Raw genomic sequence first — 25,056 nt, 5'->3', positions numbered from 1 at the left:
AAGCACAATGCAATGTGACAGGAAAAAACTAGCTAAGCATTTAAGTGAAGCCTGGACTTAAAACATCTGGAACAAAATGCAGGGCACCTACCTATAATGAAATGGAAAAGAACAGGAGTTCACCTAACATTTGAAGCAAAGAAATAAAAGACCATTACAGAGAGAGGCTGGCCATTTAAAAAGTATACAAGCAAGATGCATGGCACATCAAAGACAAACTAGTATTTGATTCAACTTAAAGAAGGCATGCAAGCCTGAAGGAAGAAATCACTGATTCTGAAGTTGTCATGATGGAGGACAGCCACACCCAAAGCCCCTTAACTTTGGTTACCTTTTGGAGCAATTCAAATTTACATGAAACTTCAATCACTATTTGATCTTTTCTTTAAAATAGCAACATATGTGGAAAGGGGCTGTGGAAAGGCAGAGGTTCGTGGAGACACACTAATTATGCATCACAGAGGAGTGGAAGTAGGACATCTTGTAATGGGGAAATTTTAGCTAATGAGCTTATGGAAAAGTATTATCTACAGACACCAATTTAAAATGCAGACTTCAAACGTTAATGGTTAAAAATTTCAGAAAAAGTAGGCTTAAATGGTATATTAATATTTTTAAGTGTATCCTAGATAAACTTGCTGCTTGTCTTTGAAACATTCTGATCCTTTGAAAAGGTGATGCCTTGTCATGCTAAAGCCTGAAAGTTGCACTGACATAGTTTAAGAGGAAAAAACTGTTCAAGCAGCAAACTGGCTGGATTCGAAGATGCAGTTCTCCCACATACTCAATTTTCTAGCACCAAGTCGTTTCTGGCAGACAGCACCCAGAATGATTGGCAGGATTTGTAACGTTTCAATATTATCAGGAAAAAAACTGCACACATATTCCCAGCATATGAATAATTTTAACTCACCAGTCACCATGGTGCATACATTTCTGCTGCTTGTCCTGAGTTCTTAAGACTTGTAACATTCTGAAGAAGACAGAACAAAGAAGTCCTTCCATCCCCAGCCTCTTTTCAAATTTTAACTTGTTCTTAAGATAATATCGTATATTAGGAAAAACTACCCCCATCATTTTCAAGTTTGATTGCTAATTTTAGTTCCTCTTAGCTTCTTTTCCCTTAAATTTAATGAAGCAAGACTGTAAAACATAAACTAGCAGATAGTCCGACTTAGAAAAAAGAAGTGTCTATTTCTCTGAACAAACCTAGATCTTCCCTGAAACCAGAACACAGTAAAGGGATTTAAAAAAAAACAAAAAACAAAAAAAAAACGCTGAAAAGGACTGAAATCCTAAAGTGAAATCAAAAGCGACTTTTCCAGGTAGATTTCAGGAATTTCTGCTGAGGATCTTTGGAATTACGAAAGAAGGCAAAACACTGACTCGGGTTGTTCAATTCTGTTCTGGGCAACTTTTTGGCTGAGCAATAGCGGGCCCTTTAACCTAAGAGAGTACAAGTAAGCCCCTCCCAACCACACAGAGGAAAAGGCTGCATTTCAGGATTTAAAGCGGCATTTTAGAGCTCGGGTAGTTTCACAGCGTCCACAGAAGCGGATCCCCTTCCGGAGCGCACAGAGGTGACGTGTAAGAATTGCGCTTTAATGAAGAATTACTTTCTAATAACAAGAAAACAGGTATCACTGACGGGCCTTCTAGGATTTGCCTTCCCTTTCCAACACAAAGCATCAAAACAAGGTGAGAAAAGTCGAGGGGTTTCGCTGCCCTCAGACAAACAGCGATCGGTTTCAGAATCAGGGTAGCACCCTCCAAGCACCCACCCCGCACATGGGCCTCGGGACACCGCATTCTGAAGAGTACCAGCAATCTCGCCCACTTCGCTGAGGAGCGGGGCCGCGAGCTAGCCCGCAAAGCAGGTTGGTTTCTCCTCAGGCCTAGGCCCCGGCGATCCGGGGACGTCACCTGAGCTGCAAGGGTCCAACCCACAACCTTCTTTAAACTGCAAGCCGCCCGTCCGCCCGCCGCCCCTCCCCGCAGCTGGGGTGTCTTGCGCGCCGTCGCACCGGTGCCGCCACCCAACAGCACGGCGCGCGCCTGCCCGCGACCCTCGACTTCTGGGCGCGCGCCCCAGGAAGCCGCAGCGGCCCACGGGCTGCAGCTCCAGGAGCCGAGATATCCGGGCCGGGAACGCGCACGTCAGCGGCCACGCGCACCGGGAGGGCCGCACAGCGCGCGCGCGCCCGAGCGTATAAACAGGCCCGGCCGCGCGCGCCCACCAGCGCGCATTCGCGCGCCGCGCCCACCCGAATCCCCGGGCCGCCCCTCCCCCACCCAGGGGGCGGGGGCGCGCGAGCCCAGGGACGTTCTCGGCTCCGGAGCCGCCCCGAGGTCTCCTGGGCCCAGCGGCAGCGGCCCGCCCGCCCCCGCCCGCCGTTGTGTCGGGTGGGCCCGCTGTCTCAGGCCCGCAACCCCGCTGCATCCCTGCCCCCACTGGAGTCCTCACCCGGCGACGTCGCCGCCGCCGCCACCGCCGCCGTTCTACCCGCCGGCCCCGCCGCACCGCTCGGGGCCCCGGTTCTGCCGTCGCCGCTCCAAGACCGACAGGATTTTCCCCTCACAGCTCCCTGGGCGCCATCTTACATTCAACCCTCACAGCCAATGAGTGCCGAAAGCCTCTCTCGCGATAATTGGTGCGTCGAATCCCGCGAGAATTAAGGCTGCCTCCTGGCCAGACTTAAAGGGAACGCTTCTGCCGAGGAGAGAGGCCGAGCGTAGGGCTGCAGTAGCGGCAAGAGCCTGGGGTGTAGGGCGGAGCGCCCCGCCCTCAGACGCCCCTCCACGTGGGGCGGAGCCAGGGCCGGAGATCGGCCTAGCCTTGGAGCCAGGGCAGGCCGGGGCTTGAAGCTCAGTCTCAGGACCCTTCTGCCGCCTGCCTGGGCCTCCTTAGCGCAGCCTCACGCGGTGCGGAGAGCGGCCTCTTACTTAAGGTGGCCCCCACAACCTCTGACCTAGGCCCAGCGCCTCCAGCTGCTCAACCCACCTGGGAAGCCCCAGGTCACTCTCCTCCAGGACCCCCTAGCATCTGGGACCCACGCCTCACCCTCCATCTGCTGTCATCCTAATTGAACCTTCCGCAGCCCAGTCCACCTTAAAGCGGGCCTCGGGTAGTCTGGTGTTTGTATACAGGGAAAATGTGGAGGGTGTTAAAGCTGCAGGCACATGCGGGCCTCACCAGTAGCCCACACTGCCCCAGAGGGGAACAGACTGCCATATACTCTTTCTTAAAAAGGCCTCTGGACCTTTGCACTTGTTCCTCCTTCCTGGCAAACCCCTAGTCTTTTGAGGTTCCCCTCAGGAGGCACCTCCTGAGAATAGTCTTCTGAGGCTCAGGCTGGATCAGGAACCCCGGATCAGCGTCACACAGGCCCCAGGGCCACGTCTTCTGCACAATGCCTGGTCACCCTCTGTCTCCCCAACTAGATGGTGGACTTAGAAGGGCACCACACAGGTCTTCCTCATTCTGCTGTGCCTGGCACATAGTAGGTGCTCAATAGTTTTAGATGATTGGACTAGGAGCCAGACCTCTCCATCTGCCTAGGCGTGCAGGCAGACACAAACCTTCTAGGTTCCTCTTGACACAGGGCTTCTAACGGTGCAGCAGCATCCAGGACCCACGGTTCCCTCAGACTAGGAGCAGAAGGTACCAGTCAGGCCCAGGCCTCTCCCCCAAGTGCACCGGTGATTTCAAAGCTGTCAGTACTGCTCTGTGTGCAGTATACCTTCCCTCCACCCCACGGCATGACTCCAAGGCCCTCGGGTGCTAGGAGAGCAGAGAGATAATACACAGACTCCAGGGGATTCAGCTGTTCTTTATTGACATGGAGTCTGGGTACCCCTAGCCTCCAAAAGGATGAGGTAGGTCCACAGGACTTGCAGTTCACACTTTTCCTGGGTCCTCCTTCAGTGTGACGGTTCGGTTGAAGACAAGCTGGAGGACAGATGGGCAAGAATGACCACCAAGCCCGAACCAGGCCAGGAGGCCCCGGGTGAGTCTCACCAGACACCCCACTCCAACCCTCACTTCATCCCAGAGGAGCTGAGCGCCAAAGAACTCTAGTTCTCAGTAACTTTTTGACTTTGGTTAAAGGACTGGCTGGCTCTGGGTCTCCATTTTGTAAGAATTATAACAATCCCTATGCCAGCCTATCTTGAGGAATAAGTAAGGAAGGGTTCATAGAAAATGTGCATAGCCTTAACCTCTGAGCCTCTTTTCTCCTCAGTGGAACGTGGATCCCACTGCAGGTGGGGAGGATTAAGTAAGAAAATGTCAGCATAGTGCTTGGCATAGAGAATGGCGGCTACCATCAGCATTGTGGTGGAAAGGTAGATTCAAGCACCTGTCCCTGGTTGCTGTCTGGATCCACGGAAAAGTAACCAAGGCGCTCAAATTGGAACTTGTCGAAGGGCTTTGCCAGGGCCACAGAACAGTCCACTAATGCAGCCTCCACCACTTGTAGCGAGGCCTGTGGGCAGAGAACTCAGGTGGCTATCGAGCCAGAAAGGCCCACCACCCTCACCCCATACCCCATGAGCCTACCGGGTTCAGGTCACTTAAGAATCCACCAGGCACCTCAGCAGGATCCTCGGGGTTCTTGTGCTGAAATCTGTAGCCAGAGTGAAGGTCAGACTGCACTGAGCAGCCACAGCAAGCAATGCCCATCTCATAACCTGCCCCAACCCCAGCTCTGCTCACTCACAGTCGCTCATAGAGGCGGATCTCACATGTCAGAGGCTGTGATACCCAGTGAATAAATGCCTTGGGCTTTTCACCAGCATCTGCGCGCCTGCAGGTCACCTTGAGGCTTTCCACACAGCCACTGGGGCCCTGGGAAGTCACGGGGCCTGCGATCAGACTTGAACCCTGCTACCAGGACTGCACGCTGCACCAGATCCTCACCCCAGCAGGCACTGCAGCAGGAAGCCTGCAGCTGGCTCTCACCTTGACAACATGCTGCAGCTCGATGACGTAGCCTGTATGCCTCAGGCCCACGGGCTGGCCCCATGCCAGGCGCTTATAGCCTGGCTCTGGCTCCTAGAGTTAGGAAGGTGGAGAAACACAAGAGGCTACAAAGGTCAGAAACACAAGAGGCTTCTTCCACCCCTATGTCTGGCAGAGATTGGTTTGAAGAAGGGATGATGGGTCCTCAGGACTGAGCTCAGGAGCAAACCGGACCCTTCACCCCACCCCCAACTCACCTCTTTGAAGTCCATCCTTTCAATGAAAACAGTGGATCCAAAAGGAACCTGATGGAAGCCCTTGGTCTCATCAGCTGGGAAGTTGGGCACCTGGATGTCCAAGGCCTGGCGCAGAAGTGTGAGTCACACTAGGCACTGGGATGCCCACACCCAAATCCAGGTGCACACTCCCCTCCCCCGCTCCCCCCCACACACAAACCTTGAAGGAGACTTACCTTGGTGGCAGGAAAATTGGTGATGACCACCTGTAACGGCTCCAGCACAGCCATGGCCCGAGGGGCTGTGTCATTCAGCACATCACGCACACAGGCTTCTAGCAGATGTGGTTCCATTGTGGTCTGTGCCACTGTCACTCCCACCTAGCAGGAAAGGTCAGCTTCAGTCGCAGCCATGACCACACACTGCTGTGCTCAGCCCCCAGCTGCCCACCCAGACCACTGGGCTATACCCGAGCACAGAAGTTGTTGATAGCCTCGGGCGGAAAGCCCCGGCGTCGTAAGGCTGTGAGCGTGAAGAGCCGGGGATCGTCCCAATCCCTGTGGGCAAAGAGGAGACGAGAAGGCCGTTGGCGGCACATGCTACTAGTACCGCCAACCTTTGATAAGCCAAAAAGCCACACGCACCGCACAGCGCCAGCCGCCACAAGCTGGAGAATCTTCCTCTTGGAGACGACAGCATAGTGCAGATTGAGGCGGCCGTACTCCCACTGCACAGGACAGTAGACGTCCAGCGCATTGCACAACCAGAAGTAGGAGGAGCGTCTGGGTGGGGGCGCAGAGTCAGGGCTGGCCACCTCCAACCCAGGACAGACTGCCGGAAGGGCTGCTGGAATCCCACTGGCCCGCCCCTCCCCACCGGCCCAGCTCCCTCACCGGGCCTGGAATTCCTTGGTGCAGAGTGAGTGGGTGATGTGCTCGATGGAGTCACAGAGGCAGTGCGTGTAGTCATAGGTGGGGTAGATGCACCTGCAGGGCACAGGCAATGGGCCCCACCATCCAGCCCCACTCTGCCCGACCCACGGCCCACCCCGCCCCCAACTCCGCAAGCCCACCCCAAGCTCCCGCTCACCAGGTGTCCCCCGTGCGGTGGTGCGGCGTGTACTTGACGCGGTAGGCCACGGGGTCCATCTTGCCATCCTCCATCACCAGCTTCATCCGCAATGTGGCCTCACCCTCAGCAAACTTGCCCTTGCGCATTGCCTGAGTGGGAACAAGGGTTCGGGCTGCAACTCAGCCTGACGGCATCTCATTCCCAGCATTCTGGCCCACCCAGACCCAACTGCACCCCCAGATCCCCACCTCGAAGAGCAGCAGCGACTCCTCTATGGGACGGTCTCTCCAGGGTGAGGGCAGTGGGTTGTGGCCTTTGAGCTCCTCTCCTCGCTGGTGGCACACGTAGGCCTGATCCCTACGAGGAAGGGGTGTGAATGCCCGGCATGGCTGCACCCTGGTCAGCCTGTCTGGCTCCATACTGTGGCCTCACCTGCGGATAAGCTCCACAGCCCAGGCATACAGCTGGTCAAAATAATCGGAGGCATATGTCACCTTGTAAGGGGTGTAACCTGGGGGACAATGGGACAGTATTAGCAACCAGGCAGGAGCACCCAATGGCAAGCTGTGGCCCAGTGAGAGGCCCATGGATAATCAGTTTGGCCCAGGCCCTCCCCAGCCCATACCCAGCCAGGCCACCATGTCGTATATGGCAGTGAAGAACTTTGCTTCCTCTTTCTCAGGGTTGGTGTCATCAAAGCGCAGGAAACAGATCCCATTGTTGGCCTAGGAGAATTGCAGTATCTGTGAGCTCCCGTTATCATCAGCTCCTACGATCCAGCTCGTTAAACTGGGACCTTCTCAGAGCTCACCCATGTCAGAATTGAAAATATCTTTCACTCACCTTCCTATATCTAAATGCCCTAAACAAGGCGTCTCATACGAATGTGAGATACAACACAGTCTCATCCTAACTCCGAGAAGTGGCACTGGGAATTTCCCAAGATTTGAACTTACTGCCTCACCAAGATCTTTTTCTCAATGAGCCCAATTGGGTGGATTCTGAGGTATCTGTCACACATTTCTAGGTATTCCCTTCAAGGCCTCTTTCTGCTCTGGGACACTTTATGGGAGCAGCAAGAAAAGTAGGGACAGACACCCCTCTGGTACCTGCTCATGGGAGCAACAAGCAGTCATCCTGCTTGCCAGGTCCCCAGACACACTCACCTTGGCATAGCCAAAATTGAAATTGATTGCTTTGGCATGTCCAATGTGCAGGATTCCATTGGGTTCTGGCGGGAACCGGGTACGAACCTGAGATTAGGGGAATGGGAGCAGAGGAAGCAGGTCAGAGCTCAGACTATACTAAAGGATGACCCTTCCTGGGGAGACCATCATGACAGGTAAGGTGGAGTAGCATGTAGGCAGCCCAAACCGCAGGCAAGTGATGATGGCATAGCTTGCCTGCCAATACTGCCACACACCTGTCCTCCAGTGATGTCCAGGTGCTGCTTCAGTAGATCCATGGTATGAGGAGTGGTCACATAGCCCGGGGTCTTGTAGTTCTCACCTGCCAGGGCCAGAACAAGCCTGATGACACCAGGCTACAGCCCAGGGCTTCCAACCCCAGGGACTTGGCTATAAGAATTGCTACTAAGACCCAGCAATTGGTCTAAGACCTCGGAGGCACAAGAAAAAGAACCTCTCTTACAATACTGAGAATGTCAACTGATGAAGCCATATGGAAAATAGTATGGCGGTTCCTCAAAAAACTAAAGAGAGTTGCAAAGGAATTAACAATCTTACTTGTGGGCATGTATCCAGACAAAACTATTATTTGAAAAGATACACACACCACTACACTCAAAGCATTCAATAGCCTTGTCTTGGTTACATTTAATAGCCTTACCCTGGCTATGTTCAATAGCCAAGACATCGAAACAGCCTAGATGTCCATCACCAGATGAATGGATCAAGAGGATGTGGTACATAGATACAATGAAATATTACTCAGCTACCAGAAAGAATGAAATAATGTCATTTGCAGCAACATGGACAGGCTTGAAGAGATTGTCATATACTAAGTGAAGAAAGTCAGAAAAACAAATACCATATGATACCATATGATACCACTTACATGTGGAATCTAAATAACGACACAAACGAACATACCTACAAAACAGACTCACAGACACAGAGAACAGACTTGTGGTTTCCAAAGGAAAGGAGGGGAAAGGGAGAGAGAGAATGGGAGTCTGGCATGAGCAATGTAAACTGTAATACGTAGGATGACCAAACAACAAGGTCCTATGGGATAGCACAAGGAATTATATTCAACATCCAGTGATAAACCACAATGGGAAAGAACGTGAAAAAGAATATATAACTGAACTGGTTTGTTGTACAGCAGAAATTACTCATTATAAATCAACTATACTTAGTAAAATTGAAAAACAAGATCCAGCCCTCCACAGAGTTTTTCAATCTGCATGCTCACCAGGTTTGTGGAACTTAAGTGCCTCGCCTCGGAGCTGCTCCATCAGAGACAGGGTCTGAACAACAGCCTCACCTGCAGAGAAGAAGCAAGGAAAACTTATTCTCTGGATACAGCTATCACATCCAGCTCCAGGAGGTGCCTGTCAATAATATCCATATCCTGTAACCAGAACAGAACCAAGCAGTCCCCTCTTCCTCCAACCCCAGAAACAAGAGATACATAGCCAGACTCCTCAGGCCTCCTCTGGCTAGTTTCTGAGTAAAGGAAAGGAAGGAAACACCAGAAATTCCAGTCTTGCAGCAGAAGACAGACGAGTAAATGACAGCCTGAGGAGACTGGGCTGTAAGGATCCAGCAGGTGGAAAACCCAGAAATCGGGGAGCTGAATGCAACAGGAGCCTCAAGCCTCTCACCATTCTCCACCACATCCTTTGCTGTCCTTTGGTCTGTCTCTTCTGGCTGAGCCTTTGCCACCTGAGAGAAGTTCAAAAGTTGGTCAAGGTCTTAGGATTATTGGATTCAGATACCCCCTTCCCCAAACTGAAATTTCACCCTACCCTACCTCCTCCCCAGGGACCCCAGACCATGCTCAGTCCCACCTTGGGCTTCTTCTCCAGATCAGTCTCTGTCTTGGGACCCAGAAGATGGAGGACCTGAGCAGAGACCAGAGTCAGAGCTGGGACAGGACGCCATGACTTGTCCCACCCACACACCCACCAAAGGGCTCCTGGGCCTATTTACCGGCACCACCTTGAAAAACCTACCTAGCCCATCCCACCTCCGCTCGTCACATGTTTCTGTGGCCTCAAATACTCTTTCCCTCCTGAGGGTCCATATTAGGCTCAGGTAACAGAAACAGCCATTTACACAGAAGAACTGTGGGGCCAGCATCGAGATAAGCCATCTACCTCAGCCATCACCCTCCTGTGATTCTCTGCCAGCATCCTGAGATGAAGGCCACATCACCCCTATTTACAAGATGAGGAAACTGAGGTTCAGAGTAAAGCAACTCATCCCAAATTAGGCATAACCCAGGGGCCCGGGTCTTTGATTGTTCGCCAGGTGCTCCCCCCTCTACCCTAGGCACTACTATCCACCATGAGAAGAGGAACAGGCTCTCTTCCCCTCCCAGCCCTGTGTACCCCTCAGTGGACTCGACATTCTGACAGGGCCTTTGCCTGCTTCAGCTCAAAGAGGCACCCACCTGCATGTCTACTTCATGCTTGATCATTTTGCCATCTGCCCACTTGAGTGCAGCCCGAGCCTCTCCTAGAAACATGGACAGAAGGAGATGCAAAAAGGCAAAGCAGGACATTTCCCATCCTCTTTCCCAAGAAAAGGGCCTGGCTGACCTCAGAAACCAGAGCGAGACCACTTCTAAGGTGCTCCTATTCCTCCTCCCACCTCCCTCTCACTCATCCCCAGAAGAAAAGGCATGTCCAGCGAGAAGAACATAGTCCCTTGCCCTAGGCCCTGCTCACCCATCAGCAGCCCCATGCTGAAATGGTAACGCTCTACCAGGAGCTTGGCTCGGTGGCGATTTATGGCAGCCTCCACCTACAGAAAGCCAAACCGTGTGGTTCAGAAATGCTCCGGGAACCCACACTCTCACCCCGGGGTCTTCCTGATTGGAAAAGCTGAGCCACTCCTGTTCAGGGTCAGTCCTAAGGAGGTAACTGATGGCTGGGGAAAGACTCACGGCCTCTTCAATCTGTTCTGGGGTCACCACAACGCCCACACCGCATTCCTGCTCGAAGTCCTCAGTGTTGATGGGATCCAAGGGATGACTCCGCACATACTCAAGGGCAGCTGAAAAAGAGCGAACGGATTTGTGGCATCTCAGCTCCAAGAAATAAGACAAGACCCTAATCCATCCAGGAAACCCCAATAAATTTGGCTCCTGGGAAATTAAGTCGTGCCCCTCTAGAGAAGCTCTGAGGCCTCAGGAAAGAAGCATGTATTCTGAGGGAAATTCCTCATCAGACCTAGGTTTCTCTAAGTCAGTCTCACCGGAGGTGGCCCTCTCCATCTGTCAGTGCCAGGGCCTCGGTTTAGAGAACTAGTAATCTAGAGAGACACCGAGGGACTTCTCAGAAGCGACAGAAAGGGGTCTGGGCTGAGAGAAGTTTGAGGTGGAAGCGCAGGTCAGGGAGGGGTCTCACCGCTCAGCTGGGTCTCAGTGTGGATCTTCCTACTGGTTATGTAGCTCACGAGAAAAGAAAGGCGCCGAGGATCCCGGAGTCGGGAGGCCAATCCATAGAGCAGGGTCCCGGTAGCCTTGTCGATGGAGGAGCCCAGAGTCTGCTGCGCCTGGGGTCAGAGGGGTCAGAGATAAGCCCCACGCCCAGTAAGAAAAGCCTGGGCAAGACAAGGTGGGCTGCTTGGGGTTGGGACCCGACCCGGCGTTGCGCTGGGGCACAGTCGGCAGCCGGGGCCAGGGACTTAGGTTGGCACCTGGGTCGCCGCCTCGCGTAGCTGCGCGCTCAGAACCGTGTTCTTGAGCGTTTCGCGGGCCTTCTGCTCGCTCAGGCCGAGGCCAGTGAAGAGCGACAAGGAGTCCAGAGCCGCCATTGCTGGGACGCCGGAAACCGAAAGGAAACTTTGGGGCCAATCTGAACGTTGGCATTAGCCCACGGACCAATAGGAGAGCAATGCTGTCAGGGAGAGCCAATAGTGTCCTTCCTTGGCGGGAGGGGGTGGGGCGCTCTAGGGTTACTAGCTCCATTTAAAGGGCTGAGGGCGGCCTTTTCGGACGCTTCACTTCCGTCTTCGTAGTGGCGACCGGACTTTTAGGAGGTGCTTTGCCGCGGATCAGGAAACAAACATAGACATGGGCCTTTGCTCTTCGACCTTTCCCTTTCAGCCCTGGAACCCTCGTGACCATCCCAGTTCTGTTCTTGGGAATATGTGAGTCCCTATCATCTTTCTGACGTCACAGCTTTGGAGTTGTCATGGAAACAGTTGAACAAAATGAAGCCCGGGAAATCCTGTCAAAGATTCCAGAGAATGTCTGAAATGGCCCATATGATGGGCCCCACTAGTCTGGCACTTCACTTCTTCAGCACCCACCTCACCACACACCTGGCCAGGAGGGACCTCAAAACGTTCTGTGATGATTTGGTTTAAAATCTTCTCTGGGAATTCCCTGGTGGTCCAGTGGTTAGGACTCTGCAGCTCACTGGTGAAGGCCTGGGTTTTCGTCCCTGGTCGGGGAACTAAGATCCCACAAACCACGCGGTGTGGCAAAAAAAAAAAACAAACAAAACAGTCATACTTAGCACCCTTACCAAACCATGCATGTCAGGAGGACCACAAGATCAGACCTTGAAATTCATATATAGGTGTTGGACAGGATGTTTTATCAAAGCTGAGATAAGGTGGGACAGAGGAGGAAACAAGGAGAATAGCCTGATAATGCAGAAGCGGCAGTGGCCATAGAGCTGAGACTCAGAGAAGCCTTGTGCGGAGGCCCGGCCCGGGGAAGGGTCATGGGGCAGGCTCAGCAGCAGCAGAGCTATGGTCAGAGGGGGACAGAGCCCCTTAAGCAGTGCATCCAGCACATGCAGCCCACCAGGGTCCAGACACTTAGGGCTGCACCCAGTGAAGGCCCAGGACAATCCTGTTGCTGCCCACACCTAGCAGACCCTCCTCCAGCAGTGTGTCAGCACCAATAGCCAGCTTAGCAATTCCACTATTACTGCAGGGCCTCACACCCAGCTCTCCAGGCCCCTCTCCATGACCAGTAACCCCACGTGGTCCTTGTGCTATTATTCCAATAGAAAATAACCAACTCTGGTCACAGGGTTAGCTTTCTCCAGGAGCTCCTGCTCACCACCACCCCCTAACTCCAGCCAAGGCTGAGGGGTACTAGCAGGGCCCACATGCTGGGCTTATCGTAACACTGACCCAGGCTTGGGGGCAGGGATGGACCACTGCGGTTGCAGGGCCCTGCCCCACCCTTCCCTGCCTTACACACTTTCTGGCTTGCTTGAACACCTGCCTATGACTACTTTGTTGCTCCCCATCCCCCTCCAGCTGGAGATACCCACTCCTAACCCTGTGCAGTTGGAGACCGAAGTCTCACGAGACTTGCCCTTGCCTTGCAGTATGTGTGCACAAAGGCAAGTGTGCTGGGACATGCCTGCTGACCCACTGTGAGCAAACAGCCTGGGATACCTGCCAGAAGCCAAAGTCTCAAGGAATCAAGGGAGGAAATGGCCTGGCAGGGGCCTGCACCCTCCCTTCCACAGGAAGCCAGCCAAGATTAGCTCTGGTCCTCTCTGCCTATCCTTTTGGAGCAGGGTCTCCTTCCCCAAAACCCAGTTTTTTTCCTGCTCTATTCTCCCAAGGGATCCAGATGTTTTGCAAACTACAGCAAAGAAATACCTGAGAAAAGGAGGGACTGCCCTCCACCCACATGTCCTTCCTGTTCCCCAATAAGTCCTTCCTGACCTGCTATCTGTTTGTCAGCCCCAGTGCCTACACCTTTTATTCCATGCTGTCAGCTTCTGGAGTTTCATGGGGTAGAGTCCACCTCTTGGGTCTGAGGTACTGATGTTGCCAACCATAGCTGCCTCCAGGCAGGACTCAGAATCAGTGGAATCAAAGGGCAGAAGTCAGGCCCCAAACATCTGCTGGCACTGGGGGCTTGGCTTTATGATCCAAAGGGCCTGAACTGGAACCTCATCATCTTTCCTCAGACCAGAGCACTTTACAGGATCTTTGACACACACTCACTCACTCACTCTCTCTCACACACAGATGCTGCAAAGGGGAGGTGGCCACAGGACCTAGTGTATCACAGTGACTACGTCTGCTTATTTGTCATTTATTTTTAAAATATATTTAAACAGCAGCAATCACTTCCAAAATGCCAAAAAAAAATTACAGTTTTTTAGAATAAAATTATAACGTTTATAATGCGAGTGAGAAAGAACCGAAGGTACAACTGAGAATCAAACCACGCAGCACTGGGGGTGGCTGGAGAAGCCAAGGCCCACTGGTTGGGGTGAGGGGGTGGGTCAAGGTGACAAGAGGTCCCAACCTGTGAGGCTTCCACCCTCAAATCATCCCCCCAACTCCCCATTGACGAAGCCAGTGTCCTCTAGGTTAGAGAAGGAGAAGCGGCAAAGCGCTGGCCCTCTGGGGGGGATCCCACAAACCCAGTCCCCCCACCAGCCAGGGACCTGCTAATCGACCTCCTCCATGTTGCTGTAGGTGGGGGCTGGGCGGTCCACAGGGGGGGCGAAGCGTTCAGGGGCTGTCCGCGTGGGGGCCACCTCGGGGGCCTGGCCAGGGCCTAGTCCCTGCAACAGAATATGAGGACAGGGGTTGGGGGCTGCCCAGTATGCCGCCTGGCATCCCGGGGGTGCTGGCTTTGAGCCCTGGCACCCAGGGGAGGGCCCCAAGGCAGGCGCAGACAGCAGCGGCGTTGAGACAGAGAGACGAGATCGGGCCTGAACAGTCTCGCTTTATTAACACTTTAAATACAAGAAGCTGCTTGAGTAGGGCTAAGCCCTAGGTCAAGGGTAGGAGCAGCAGGACAAACGGACAGACGGCTGGAAGGGATACCCACCCTGGGATGCTCTGCCCCTGCAAGAGCCACAGTCCCCACCCTGTCCCCTCAGAGGCACCCACTGAGCCCCAAGTCAGTCCCCACCACAGAGGCAGGCATGGCCTGGTGGGGAAGGTAGGTGGACCAGCTCACAGCAGCTGCCTGCCGGTGAGCTCATCTCCAAGGGCTCTGGGATACCAGAGGATAGAACACGTTGAGCACAAGGGCCACCAAAGCTGCCACGGTGCCCAGAACAAAGTATCGGAGACAGCCCTCGTCTGGTGTGGTAGGGCCACGTGGCGGGGGGCCCACCCAGTCTTGGGGCCCCCAGGGACCCAGAGGTGCAGGCCCCTCGGGTACCGGCTCCTCCTCGGCCTCCAGCTCCTGCCAAATCCGGGAAGCCTACGGTGTGCGGAAACGGCCATCAGCGCCCAGGGCAGGGGTGAGTGGGGAGGGAGACCCAGTGTCCCTAAGACCCCTGGCCACAACAGTCCCACCCAAGATAACTGGCGCTAACCCCCTACATCCCAGGTCAGGCGGCACAGAGGGCAGGCAGGAGCCAAGTGGGTCACTCGCTGGGTTGTTGAGACAGAGCACCAACCGTGACAGGTGAACCCTGAAGGCACTGTGGCCTCAGGACACCCCCCAGTGGACATGCAGCTTCCCGTTGGGGTGCAGTTAGTGTTGGGGGCTAGCCGGTCAGCGTTTTAGCCCAGGCTCCCCACAGAGGAGACTGGCTCATGGAGGACATAACTGCCAAGCCCAGAGTCATCTCCTGGCTCCCTCCCACCTATGTGCAGATCCTGATCACAGTCTCAGAGTCTGCGCATAGAGGGCTGAAGGGAGAGCAGCGCCAGGAGGAGACTAGTCCAGGAAAGAGTTGGGGCTGTGCCCACCAACCAGGCCTGGGACCCACGTCAGCAAGAGACAGAAGATCCTGAAGGCCCAGCAGGAACAGATGCCCACCTCAGAGAGGGGGACGGCCACACAAGGCTATGGACTGCTGGCGCAGCCCTGGCCTGAGTGCATGTCAGAACTCGGGGACAGTCATAAGGGAGGGTCTGTGGGCCAGCGTGTGGGGAGCAGCAGAGGGAAAGCTGGGAGTGCTGGGTACAGTCCATTCACAGCCCGGTCAAGTCTGTAGCAGCTCCTGGCCTGTATTTGATGCACACGCCCCTGGCCACGTGTTGGTGTGTATGTGCCTCTGTGAGTGTCCCTACAGCCGGTAATGGCTCTGGCTAAGGCTGCAATGTGAGGGAACCCCATCTGTGGCTTAAAAAGCCAGGGCTTTAGGGGCTGAAGAAGAAGAAGCTGTGCTCTATGCGCTGCCCCCCAACATCTGAGAGTTGGGCCCCCCTAGCCTGTGAAGCCTCCCCGTGCCTCACCTGGCTGGCAGCTGACTCAGCTGCAGGGCCCAGGTCAGGGTGGTGCTCAGAGTGACCTGCCCGGGGGGGCCTCTCCACGGGAGAGTTCCGCCGGCGGTAGAAGAGGACATAGGCATAACGCGTCACCACCTGGCTCTCGTCTACCGTTGTCACCGTGCTGTCGTCGAACAGGCGCCAGCCTACGGCAAAGCGGGGAGAGTGTGAACAGGGCCTGCGCCACCGCCCCTCCCGTCCATCCTGTCGGCGCGTGTGCCCTCACCCACGTCGCTGCGCTGGCTGCTGCGGTCGTTGGGCAGGCGTGCGCAGGCGGTGTAGTGGCCGCCGATCATGCCCCCGTAGTGGTTGATGACGGCGTACAGGTCGTAGCTGGGCAGCTGCTCCTCTTTCTGACCGATACAGAACTTGCCCAGGTCCAGGTTCCTGCGGGGCCGGCCCGAGAGTGGTCAGCCAGTCAGCAGGTGTCCCTCCCCGCCGCCACCACCAGCCCTGACTGCAGGCAGCAGGGCCCTGGCTCACCGGACGGGGAACTCCACCAGGTCGTTGATCTTGTCACGCCAGATGAAGCTGCGGAAGGAGAAGCGCTTGAGCTGCACGATGAGCACGTTGGGCAGGCGCCACAGCAGCAGCTGCTTGGAGGCCTCGCGGTGCTGTTTGCACTGCGGGCAGTACCTGAGCGGGGATGGGGCACGGTCAGGGGTGGCAGAGCGCCTGGCGCCCTCGCCCCCCACCTGCCGGCCACCCTGGCCTCACCAAGCCTCCTCGGGTGCCAACACCTCCGGCCGTGTGAAGAGGTTGAGGCACTGGTCCAGCGTGAAGTGGCCGGCACGGGCAGCCTCGCCGGCAGACCCAGGGTCCTCGGCGCACTCCAGCTCCTTGGAGGCCACCAGCACGAACTCCTGCAGGCGCTCGTTGTTGCGCCAGACCAGGGCCAGGCTGCAGTCGTCTCCCAGGTCCAGTGGGACGTCTCCTGGAAACGGGCAGGGAGGGGAGTCACATTGCTGTGGGGAGCCGCCGGCCCAACCCACACCAGGGCTCCCCCGCCTGCCGGCCTCAACCTTTGTCCTCTAGCCGCTGCTCTCGGTTGGACGCATCAATTCTGTAGATGAAGAACTGTGGAGTGTGGGCACTCAGGGCTTCACTTGGGTGTTGGTACCCGGGCACAGCAGCTGAGAAAGGACACGATAATCGGAGCTCTCCTGTCTACCAGGGCCTGACCCAGCTCTCCCCTACCTTCCCTACCCCAGAGCCTTTCAGCAGACTTTTACCTTCAGGCCGGGACACCCTCTCACCAACAGTCAAGGCGCCAACTTCAACAGGCCCACTGGCCACCATCTCAGAAGAAATGCCGCTGGTGCTGGGCACAGGGCCCCGATCAGGGGATGCCCATGCCCGGGAGGCCCCAGTGTCCCCCTCAGCCACAGGGGTCACCAACTGGAGCTCTGGTGGCTGAATGGGGTCCCTGTCACTGTCCCCGGCCTCCAGGGAGCTAGTGGAGAGTAGCGTGGTGCAGCCAGGGCCCTGGGACTCCAAGGCCATGCGGCCGGGCTGGAAGGGCGGCTGGAACACACTCACAGAGTACCTGGCGACGGGCCGCAAAAGCCAGTAAGAATCCAGACCAGCATGGCTGGCGCCTCTGCCTTCCACCCCGCCTTAACCCAGGTCCTGGGCACTTACCGGGCATAGCCCTCTAGCAGCTGAGCAAGACGGGCGTAGGTGAGGCGCGAGGCGGGGACACTGACCAGGAAGGGGTAGCCAATGTTCTCGGGGCGGCAGAGGCCCTTGTGGTCAGGCCAGTGGGTTTTCTGACAGAGCCTGGAAGGAAAGTGGAGGGAAGAAGGGGGCTTCAGCCCTACCTCTGCACCAGGGCCAGCCCAGCTTCCCCAGGGGTCTGGGAGAGTGGCAGCAGATGGGGACAGGTAGAGGACTTAAGACACCCAGGCTTTACGTGAAGAGGGAAGGTGGCAGGTGGAAGCAGGAGCAGGGACGGGGCAACACGGGAGTCCTCACTGGTTGCAGTAGCCCACGCGGTAGCACCGGGTACAGCGCTTCAGCTTCTCGTCCTCTGACTGCTGCTTCCGCTGGCAGGCTGCACACTTGGAGATGGGGATGCTGGGCACCTGGGGGCGCTGGGGTGGGTGGCCTGGCTCAGCGAGGGCAGGCGGGGCAGGCAGGCCATCCCCGCCCCCCCCAGGACCCTGGGTCAGCGGGGTGGCCCCTACTCACCTGTTGTACCTCTAGCACCACCACCCGCTCCTTGGCCAACTCTGGGGACAGCAACTCGAAGCAGAGGAGTGTGTCGGACGGGGACACGGTGTCCAGTGAGTGGGAGGGCAGGAACACACGGTGGAAGCGATTCTTAATCACCTGGGGATAGAGAACACACAGATCCAATGTGAGGACGAGCACTTCCCCTAGCCCTGCTCCAAACCACAAGATCTGGCCTTGATCTTGGGTCACTGGGGACTTGTCAGGGGTAAGAAATATACGCCTCCACTGGCAGCAGCCTCAGTGCCCAATAGAGTAAGGAGCCTGGTGCATACAGAGGATGTAAGATCAGGATTGGGACAGCTATGAACCGTACCAGCTCTCCACACCAAGGGCCTCAACCCTGCTGTCACCCCAGTGGGCCCTGTGGAGACTGCAACGTGGTTACTCTGGAGGGGCCACCTTCCAAGAAGTGTGCCCCAACCTCTACCCCGGTGAGGAACAGGACACTGCCAGGCAGCAGCACACAGATCGGGGAAAACAGGAGGGAGAAGCACAATGCAGAAGAACCAGAGCTGGTGGACGGCTAGTCCTGTGGCCCAAGGTCCTTATCTAAAGAAGACCAGCTGGGGGCCACCACCAAGAGGGGGAATATATTCAGATGATGGCAGGGAACTGAGGGAACCTCATGTGCATCGCCCAAGTGCCTGGTTTCAACCACGCCTCATCTGGCAGCATCCCACCTGTCTGTGCAGTCACATGCACATCTGCGTGGACACATACAGATGCTAACAACTGCACACACGTTATCTGTGTGCTGCGAACACAGACACACATCCCTGTGCAGAAGGGGCAGGGAAGGACAGACACACCTCAGCCAGACGCAGGTTCTCAGGCTTCACATGGACACTCTGAGATAGGGAGTCCAACACTTCGCTCGCACTGGAGTTCTCTTTGCTGACGCTCACCAGAAACTGTGGTGACAAGAGGAGAGTGTCCGTCGGGGAGGGAGGCCAGGGTCTAAGGCCATAGCCCGGAAGTACAGGCCAAGTTCTCACCTTGATGGGCTTGCTGTGGGGCTCCCGGGCGAAATAGAAGACAGGGAGAACCTTTTGCTTCTGGGGCAAGGGCACTGGCAGGTACAGGAACGGGTCAAAAGTGATGGAGACCTGCAAATGCACAGGTGCCACTGGGTGGCCGCACAGGGAGTGGAGGGGCAGGCTGCTGGTGCCCAGAGCGCCCGATCCAAGCCCGGGGATGGCTCTCGGGCCTCACCGCCCAGCCTCAGGCTGAGTATGTTGGACAGACCAGGAGAACCGGTAGGAGAGAAGGATCCCTGTTTCTGACACTGGAAGCCTGCTCCGCCAGGCCCCTCCCATGTGCCTTTCCAATTTTTCCCATACCCCACTCTATCTCAGGTCACCCAAAGAGCGCTTTCCCCTCAGTCAGGAAGCCCTTGCAGCCTGACCTCTGCAGCCCACAGGGCCTCAGGCCTCGCCCGAGCTTCTCTGCCCAAACTGTGCTCTGCAGCACCTAAAGGTACCCGCGCCTCTGAGCCCATTCTGAGTAGGCTAACCAGGACAAGCGAGGGGGTGCCTTTTTTTCTAGGGAGCCCGTCACACCTTTGCACACACGGGGCACACCAGCTTCGACTTGTACTGGCCCTGAAACAGGTCCACGATGAAAGAGTCGTTCCTCATCTTGTGCCGCTGCCAGGCTTCCTCAGCCACCACCTGAGAAGCAGAGTGGTGAGGGCCGAGGAGATCCGGGGGCCGGGACGGGAGGGACACAGGCGCACCGCTGCCCCCAACTCTGACCTCATCAGGCCGCCCATCTGAGTCCACAGTCTCCGTGTAGGGCTTATTCTGAATGCGGTTCAAGTCCTCATGCAGCCCATCCAGCAGGAAAGCCATGAACTCCTGGGCATCGTGCTGGGCGTAGCCTGTGAACTGGCTGGCCTTGCTCGCCACGATGGCCTGGATACATGGGCAAGGTGTGAGCCCAGAGCCCCAGCACCGGCTGGCTGGCCCTCCCCACCCTCTCCAGGAGTGGCCACAGATCACCTTCAACTTGGAGGGCTGGAAGGCATGGTGGGTGCCCTTCCACAGCGCCCGGAGCAGCACAGCAAAGCCGATGGCCAGACGCCCACCAGTCCCCAGCGGGTTGTTGTAGTTGATCTCAGCCTCGAAGGAGCGGTCTAGGGACAGCAGCCCAGCAGAGATGTGAGCGGGGGCAGGTGTCCCCCGTCCCTGGGCTCCAGGTGCTGCTCTCACCATGGAAGAAGTCCCGCAGCTCCCGCGTGTTGGACAGAGACTGAATGACGCTGTTCATGAAGCAGGTGTTGCCTAAGTTGACGAGGCCGGTGAAGCCTGGCAGACACACCTTCTTCTCTTCCTCCTCTTCTTCCTCCACGCTGTCTCCACTCACCGGGCTGTGGGGCATTGGAGGCACCATACATGTGGGCTTGGGCTGTGGGAGCAAGAGAAGCATGAGAGAGCAGCCCTGAGCTCTCCAGCCTCCAGCCCTGGCCCTCTGCACCCCGAGATTCTCACCGACGCCAGGTGTGGCTCTGACTTTGGGGCTACATGCTCCACGGGGGTGCGGGTGGCCACCCCATCGAGGCCTGTGTCCTCAGATCGAGCCTTGGGTTTCTCCTTCTCCACGGCCCGGGCTTCCTCCTGGCCTGTCAAGGGATGGGGTGTACCTCCCGGTGGGGCTGAATCCAGGGGGGATGGACCTGTCGGCACGGCGACCTTTGCACCACCCACTGCACCTTAAAAAGGGGGAATGGGGGGCTGGTGGTTAGCAGCATGTGGCAGGGGGTGGGGGTCCGAGTCCCAAGGACCAGGCAATGAAAGGAGCTCGTGGGCAGACCTCGTGCAGCCGGGGCCTCCAGGCCCCCCCAGCGCTGGCTCTGCCGCTTGCGGAGGCAGATGTCGATGCGCGAGGCCGTGAAGCAGAAGGTGCACTGCTCGGGCTCGATCAGGTTCCTGCAGGGGAAGGCTGCACTCAGGGCCTCCGGTGGCCAGATGGCCCAGGGACATGGACTGCAGGGCAGCAGGACAGGCAGAGGGGCGGGGCTGGGCACCACCCACCTGAGCTTCACCTGCCAACGGAAGATGGTGTGGGGTCCACAGCCCGGATGCAGTCTCAGGAAGTTTCCGTCCCTGCAGGGGCAGGGCAGGAGAAAGAGCGTGAGACACACTGCCCTGCCTGAAGCACACTGTCTGCCCCAGGTCTGCCCACCCACCCACCTGGTCTGGAAGATAAGCGTGAAGTCCTGCTCACGGAAGAGCACTCGAGAGGTGTCCCTGCGGATTTCCTTCACATACACGTGCACCACCACTGAGTCCGGCCCCTTCTCGTACGAATCATTCTTGACAAATGCCAGGTTCACCGTGGACTCGGGCTCTATATTGAGACCACAGCTCAATGCCACCCAGGACAAGTTCCAGCCTGTTCCTATTCTACTCCCTGCCCACCCACTCACCCACCCACCTTGCAGCTCGAGCTCGGCCTGCCCAACCCCAGCCCCACCTTTACCATCCACCAAGGCCGCAGCATCTGTGGCCACTGCCATCTCCTCCTTGGAACAATCGTCCTTCTCAGGGTCTCTGCTCCGAGCCACGGTAGGGGACACTGGGTCGCTCCTGGGGGCTGCTGCCTTCTTTCCTGTCAAAAGTGCTAGATTCTCCTCTGAGCCCAGGAGGCAGGTCTGGGGGGTCAGTGGTGGTACACGGAGCTGTTCCTCAGCCTCAGCCTATTCATGGCGAGATCATGGGCAAGATCAGCCTTGGGTCTGGCGGGCGGCTCCCTCTCCACTGGAGTCCACACCCTTCCCCCCTCACCTCCCAATCCCCAAGCAGGCACCCCACTCTCACCTGGGTGGCCGGCTCAGCCAGGAATTGGGGGGCATCACCCCGAGGCCCAGGGCCATCTCTGGGCCCTTCCCCCTCTGGCCCTCTGCGGAGATGCACGGCCCTCTTGGCGCTGGGCCCTGCCTGGGCCCCAGGACCAGCCCCAGCGCCTACCTCACCACGGCCCTGGGCCCGCTTCTGGTTGCGGGCCTCCTGCTTAGCCCGCCGGGGCTCAGGGCCTGGCTCCAGGGCAACGGGAGATGGCTCCTGCCCATTCTCCTGGCACCGCAACCCTGGCACCAACTCCTGGGTCCCTAGAGGTTTCTTCTGCCAGAGATACAGCAGTCAGGCTCTGTCAACTACACTGGGGATCCCTGCCTCTCCCCTCCCACCACTCTGGGACTTACCAGCAGAGAGGGCCACGTAAGCAGAGGCACCTTCTTGGGCAGTGACAGCTGCAGGAGGCCACCTTTGCGAGCCTGCACTTTGGTGCAAGAACTCTCTATCTCGGCATAGAAAACACCACCCCACTGCCGACCATCTGGCAACAGAGTGGAGGAGTCAGCTGGGGCAGGGGATATCAAGGGGGCTCACATACACTGCTGGCCTCGGAGCAGAGGGACGTACCTGGGAGCCGCAGCACACAGTCCGTGTCTGTGAAAGCAGCGTCAACTTCCTCCAGCCGCAGGGGACCGGTTCCCACGCAGCTTGACAATCACCTCATCAGCACTCTGCCTCCAATCGAGCCCTAAGTCTATACAGGGAGTGACCAAAAGATTGTGAGGGTCTCGGTGAGCTTCTGGTGAGGATCAGCAGGTACCAGACACCAGCCCTAATGGAACTGCTCTAGACAAGGGCTATACCCCCACAGCGCCCACCACCACTCTCCCACCAACCAAAGCACTCTAGCATCCAAAAGGCCTATTCTTTACTCACCCTCTTTGGTCTGCTCCTCCCGAGGAGTGAATGCTGACCCTGACAACAAAGGAAAGAACAGGGAAACGAAGATAAACAGGTAGCCTCCGAGACTAGAACACCCCATCAAACACCATGTTGAGGACTTCGGTCAAGTACTACAAACTTGAAAGCTGATGCTGTACCCAGCCTGCCACTGATCCATCTCTCAGCATCAGATGAGGATGGAAGGAAGAACAAAAAGAGTCATCTCCCAACCCGCCATGTGTATGCTCAATAGGAAGGGAGGAGGAGAAGGCCACAAAGGCTCCAGGAATGCCACTCCCACCTCTCCTAGGATCGCCGTCTTTGCTCTCCTGGTTTGCTCGATCCTTCTGCTTTTTCTTACTGGTTGCCTCCTCCAGTCCTGGGGGCCCTCTCCTTGGGCCTGTAGCGCTGGCCCCACCAGACATCTTGAGCCGCTTGGTCGACAGCCAGAGTGCCCCGGGGTCGGCAACGGCGTCTGGGTCAGGGCTACGACGCTTTCTTCCTGGCCCAGCTATCTTGGCAACTCTTTGTGGACAAATTCTCCAGCAAGGAACAGACAGCCTAACGAGAAGGGGACCAGTGATCACTACCAAGGGCCGGAGTTTGCTCCCTGGTTACACCCAGGGCTCGGCAACCTAGGACATTTCTAACCCTCCAGAGCAGTGTCTCTCCAATACCTGAGGCAGCCCTGGCTACTCTCAGACGATTCCTAAGAGGGACTAAATAATGCACGTAGGAGCAACCACTTCTGGCTGAGCCTCCTAGACGCTGCCGCACAGACCCACAGAGAAAGAAGCCTCACTGAGGAGGAGCCAGGTCAGGGCAGCCATGGCCTGGGACCAGGCTCCTTCATCAATCTGGAGACGAGCCATGGCTCCAGCCCACAGGGCTGGCGCTCTGAACAGGGTGCTCACTTTTCCTTCACTCTCACTGGCTGCTTAGTCACCACCCAAGAAGTAGGAGGTGGAGGAGGAAGCCAGGAAAGGAGGAGACAGACAATTAAACAGCAGGAGGCCCGGGCATTGTAGCTGAAAACAGGCCCAGCCCAGGTGCTACCACTGCCCAGGCACGGTCTTCAGGTTAAGGTGCCCCACCTGCCACATGACAGTTTCCACCCTTCTCTGAACCTGGTTCTATGCACTGCTTGCTTTTGTTTTCTTTTTTCCCTACGTCTGAAGAGATTCTGCTCTCCAGCTGCTGTCCTATGCAGAGAGGGTCTTGCAAAAGCTAAGGTGAAAAGGGTATTCAGATGTCACACTTCCCTTTCAGCAATATCCTCACCTCAAGGCGCCCTGAGGTAGAGACTGAAACAGACGTTATCCCCTTCCTTCCCAGGTCCGCCCCCTCATCAGCTCTGAGCCAGAGACTTCTACCCACTTTCCCACAGACCCACAAGGGGATTCTGGGCTGTTTCTCCACCCAATATAAAGTTCTCAAAACTAAGATGAGGGTGGGGATGAAGAAGGTGTGTATCCAGGATCCCTGGCAGCCCCCAGCACGGCCTGAGACAGTGGCAGGGCAGATAGTGACCAGTCTGTGTTCCCCAGTGTGAGTGTGTGTGGGGGGGTGAGTGGGGGGAAATGTCGGGGCGGAAAGAGATTCTTCTACGGGTCTGATGTGGGACTGGTGGGCTGGATCTCCAATCACGACAGATCCAGAGTCGAGAGATGGACATCCTCCGCCTCTTTGCTCCCATGCCCCAGCTGAAGGTCGCGTCCCTCCCCTATCCTCTTGGGACGTTGAGGAGGGAAAGGGGCTGCCTAGAGACCCAAGGTAGCCTAATCCGGCCGCGCCGGGTTACTGACCACAGACCAGCGCCCCAGCCGGGCTGCGACCCAGTTCCAGCCTCCGAACCCCGGGCCCACCACCACCTCCTCCAGAAAGCCGCCCTCACTCGCTGCCAGCCCTCTCGGAGACGGCCGGCCGGCCAGCCACAGGCTGAGTGTAACAACCCAGCCTGCAGTAGTGGGCCCAGCAGGCCGCCGGACTCGAGGGGTGGAGACTGGACGGCCCGTGACCTTGAACAGGCCGCCCCGGGCCCGCGTTGCGGCCTCCCCGCTCCGGCGCGACAGGCGAGCAGCGGCCAGCCCCACTCACCGAGCGAGGCCGCCGCCGCCGCCGCCGCCAGCCCTCTTCGGGCCTTGGCAACCCGCTCTCGGTTCCGGTTCCGGCGTCAGGTCGGTTCCGGTTCCGGCGCGCCCCTCCCCCGTCCCGGCGCCGCCGCCACCACCTCAGCTGCTTGTTTTGTTTCGACTTCCAGTTACGGCCGCGGGTGGCTGCACGCAGGGCCGGTGACGCACATCCGGCGGGAGCGAGCACGCGGCGCCGGGCAGCTTCGGGGGCGGGCCGAGCGGAGGGGGCGGGGCTCCGGTGCCTGGGCCTCGCTGGGGCCCGGCGGGTGGCCGCCTCTA

General features: G+C 57.0%; 3 protein-coding genes across 5 annotated transcripts in view; all 3 read right to left on the bottom strand.

Annotated features, from left to right (window-relative positions):
• Window positions 1-2,629, bottom strand: part of QRICH1 (glutamine rich 1) — a 42,293-nt gene extending 39,664 nt beyond the window's left edge. The window contains exons 1-2 of one of the 3 annotated variants that reach the window (XM_070360465.1): window positions 1,782-2,084; window positions 914-973 (exon numbers count right to left, since the gene is read on the bottom strand). The gene's annotated coding sequence lies outside the window, so the exon portion shown is untranslated. Of the gene's footprint in view, window positions 1-913; window positions 974-1,781; window positions 2,085-2,464 lie in introns of those variants that run through there. The other 2 variants (XM_070360464.1, XM_070360466.1) reach the window with 2 other exon arrangements.
• Window positions 2,630-3,810: 1,181 nt separating this feature from the next.
• On the bottom strand, window positions 3,811-11,315 carry QARS1 (glutaminyl-tRNA synthetase 1). Its single transcript, XM_014482804.2, has 24 exons — window positions 11,157-11,315; window positions 10,865-11,012; window positions 10,402-10,511; window positions 10,184-10,259; window positions 9,907-9,971; window positions 9,302-9,355; window positions 9,116-9,176; window positions 8,704-8,775; window positions 7,691-7,776; window positions 7,434-7,520; window positions 6,893-6,992; window positions 6,700-6,778; window positions 6,516-6,624; window positions 6,286-6,416; window positions 6,090-6,182; window positions 5,841-5,978; window positions 5,666-5,753; window positions 5,433-5,576; window positions 5,218-5,322; window positions 4,961-5,053; window positions 4,719-4,846; window positions 4,559-4,625; window positions 4,359-4,484; window positions 3,811-3,949 (listed from the first exon to the last, which is right to left on the bottom strand). The coding sequence occupies exons 1-24, from the start codon at window positions 11,271-11,273 to the stop codon at window positions 3,899-3,901; spliced, it is 2,328 nt and encodes a 775-aa protein (XP_014338290.2). The 5' UTR covers window positions 11,274-11,315; the 3' UTR covers window positions 3,811-3,898.
• A 2,183-nt stretch (window positions 11,316-13,498) lies between these two features.
• On the bottom strand, window positions 13,499-24,967 carry USP19 (ubiquitin specific peptidase 19). Its single transcript, XM_070359375.1, is given in 28 exon segments — window positions 13,499-14,008; window positions 15,642-15,820; window positions 15,901-16,061; window positions 16,158-16,310; window positions 16,392-16,608; window positions 16,697-16,807; window positions 16,907-17,220; window positions 17,316-17,453; window positions 17,649-17,767; window positions 17,865-18,005; window positions 18,719-18,820; window positions 18,905-19,015; window positions 19,469-19,579; window positions 19,664-19,822; window positions 19,910-20,043; window positions 20,120-20,315; window positions 20,399-20,619; window positions 20,721-20,836; window positions 20,942-21,013; window positions 21,101-21,257; window positions 21,390-21,606; window positions 21,728-22,030; window positions 22,111-22,244; window positions 22,331-22,404; window positions 22,406-22,457; window positions 22,640-22,678; window positions 22,947-23,206; window positions 24,743-24,967. Coding segments are annotated over 27 exon segments (3,972 nt in total). The 5' UTR covers window positions 23,071-23,206; window positions 24,743-24,967; the 3' UTR covers window positions 13,499-13,891.
• Between the last annotated feature and the right edge of the window lie 89 nt (window positions 24,968-25,056).

This window comes from Bos mutus, chromosome 22 (assembly GCF_027580195.1).
Source record: "Bos mutus isolate GX-2022 chromosome 22, NWIPB_WYAK_1.1, whole genome shotgun sequence".
NCBI classification, from domain to species: domain Eukaryota; kingdom Metazoa; phylum Chordata; class Mammalia; order Artiodactyla; family Bovidae; genus Bos; species Bos mutus.
The sequence above is the reverse complement of the archived record's forward strand: the minus strand, read 5'-3'. Positions and strand labels throughout refer to the sequence as shown.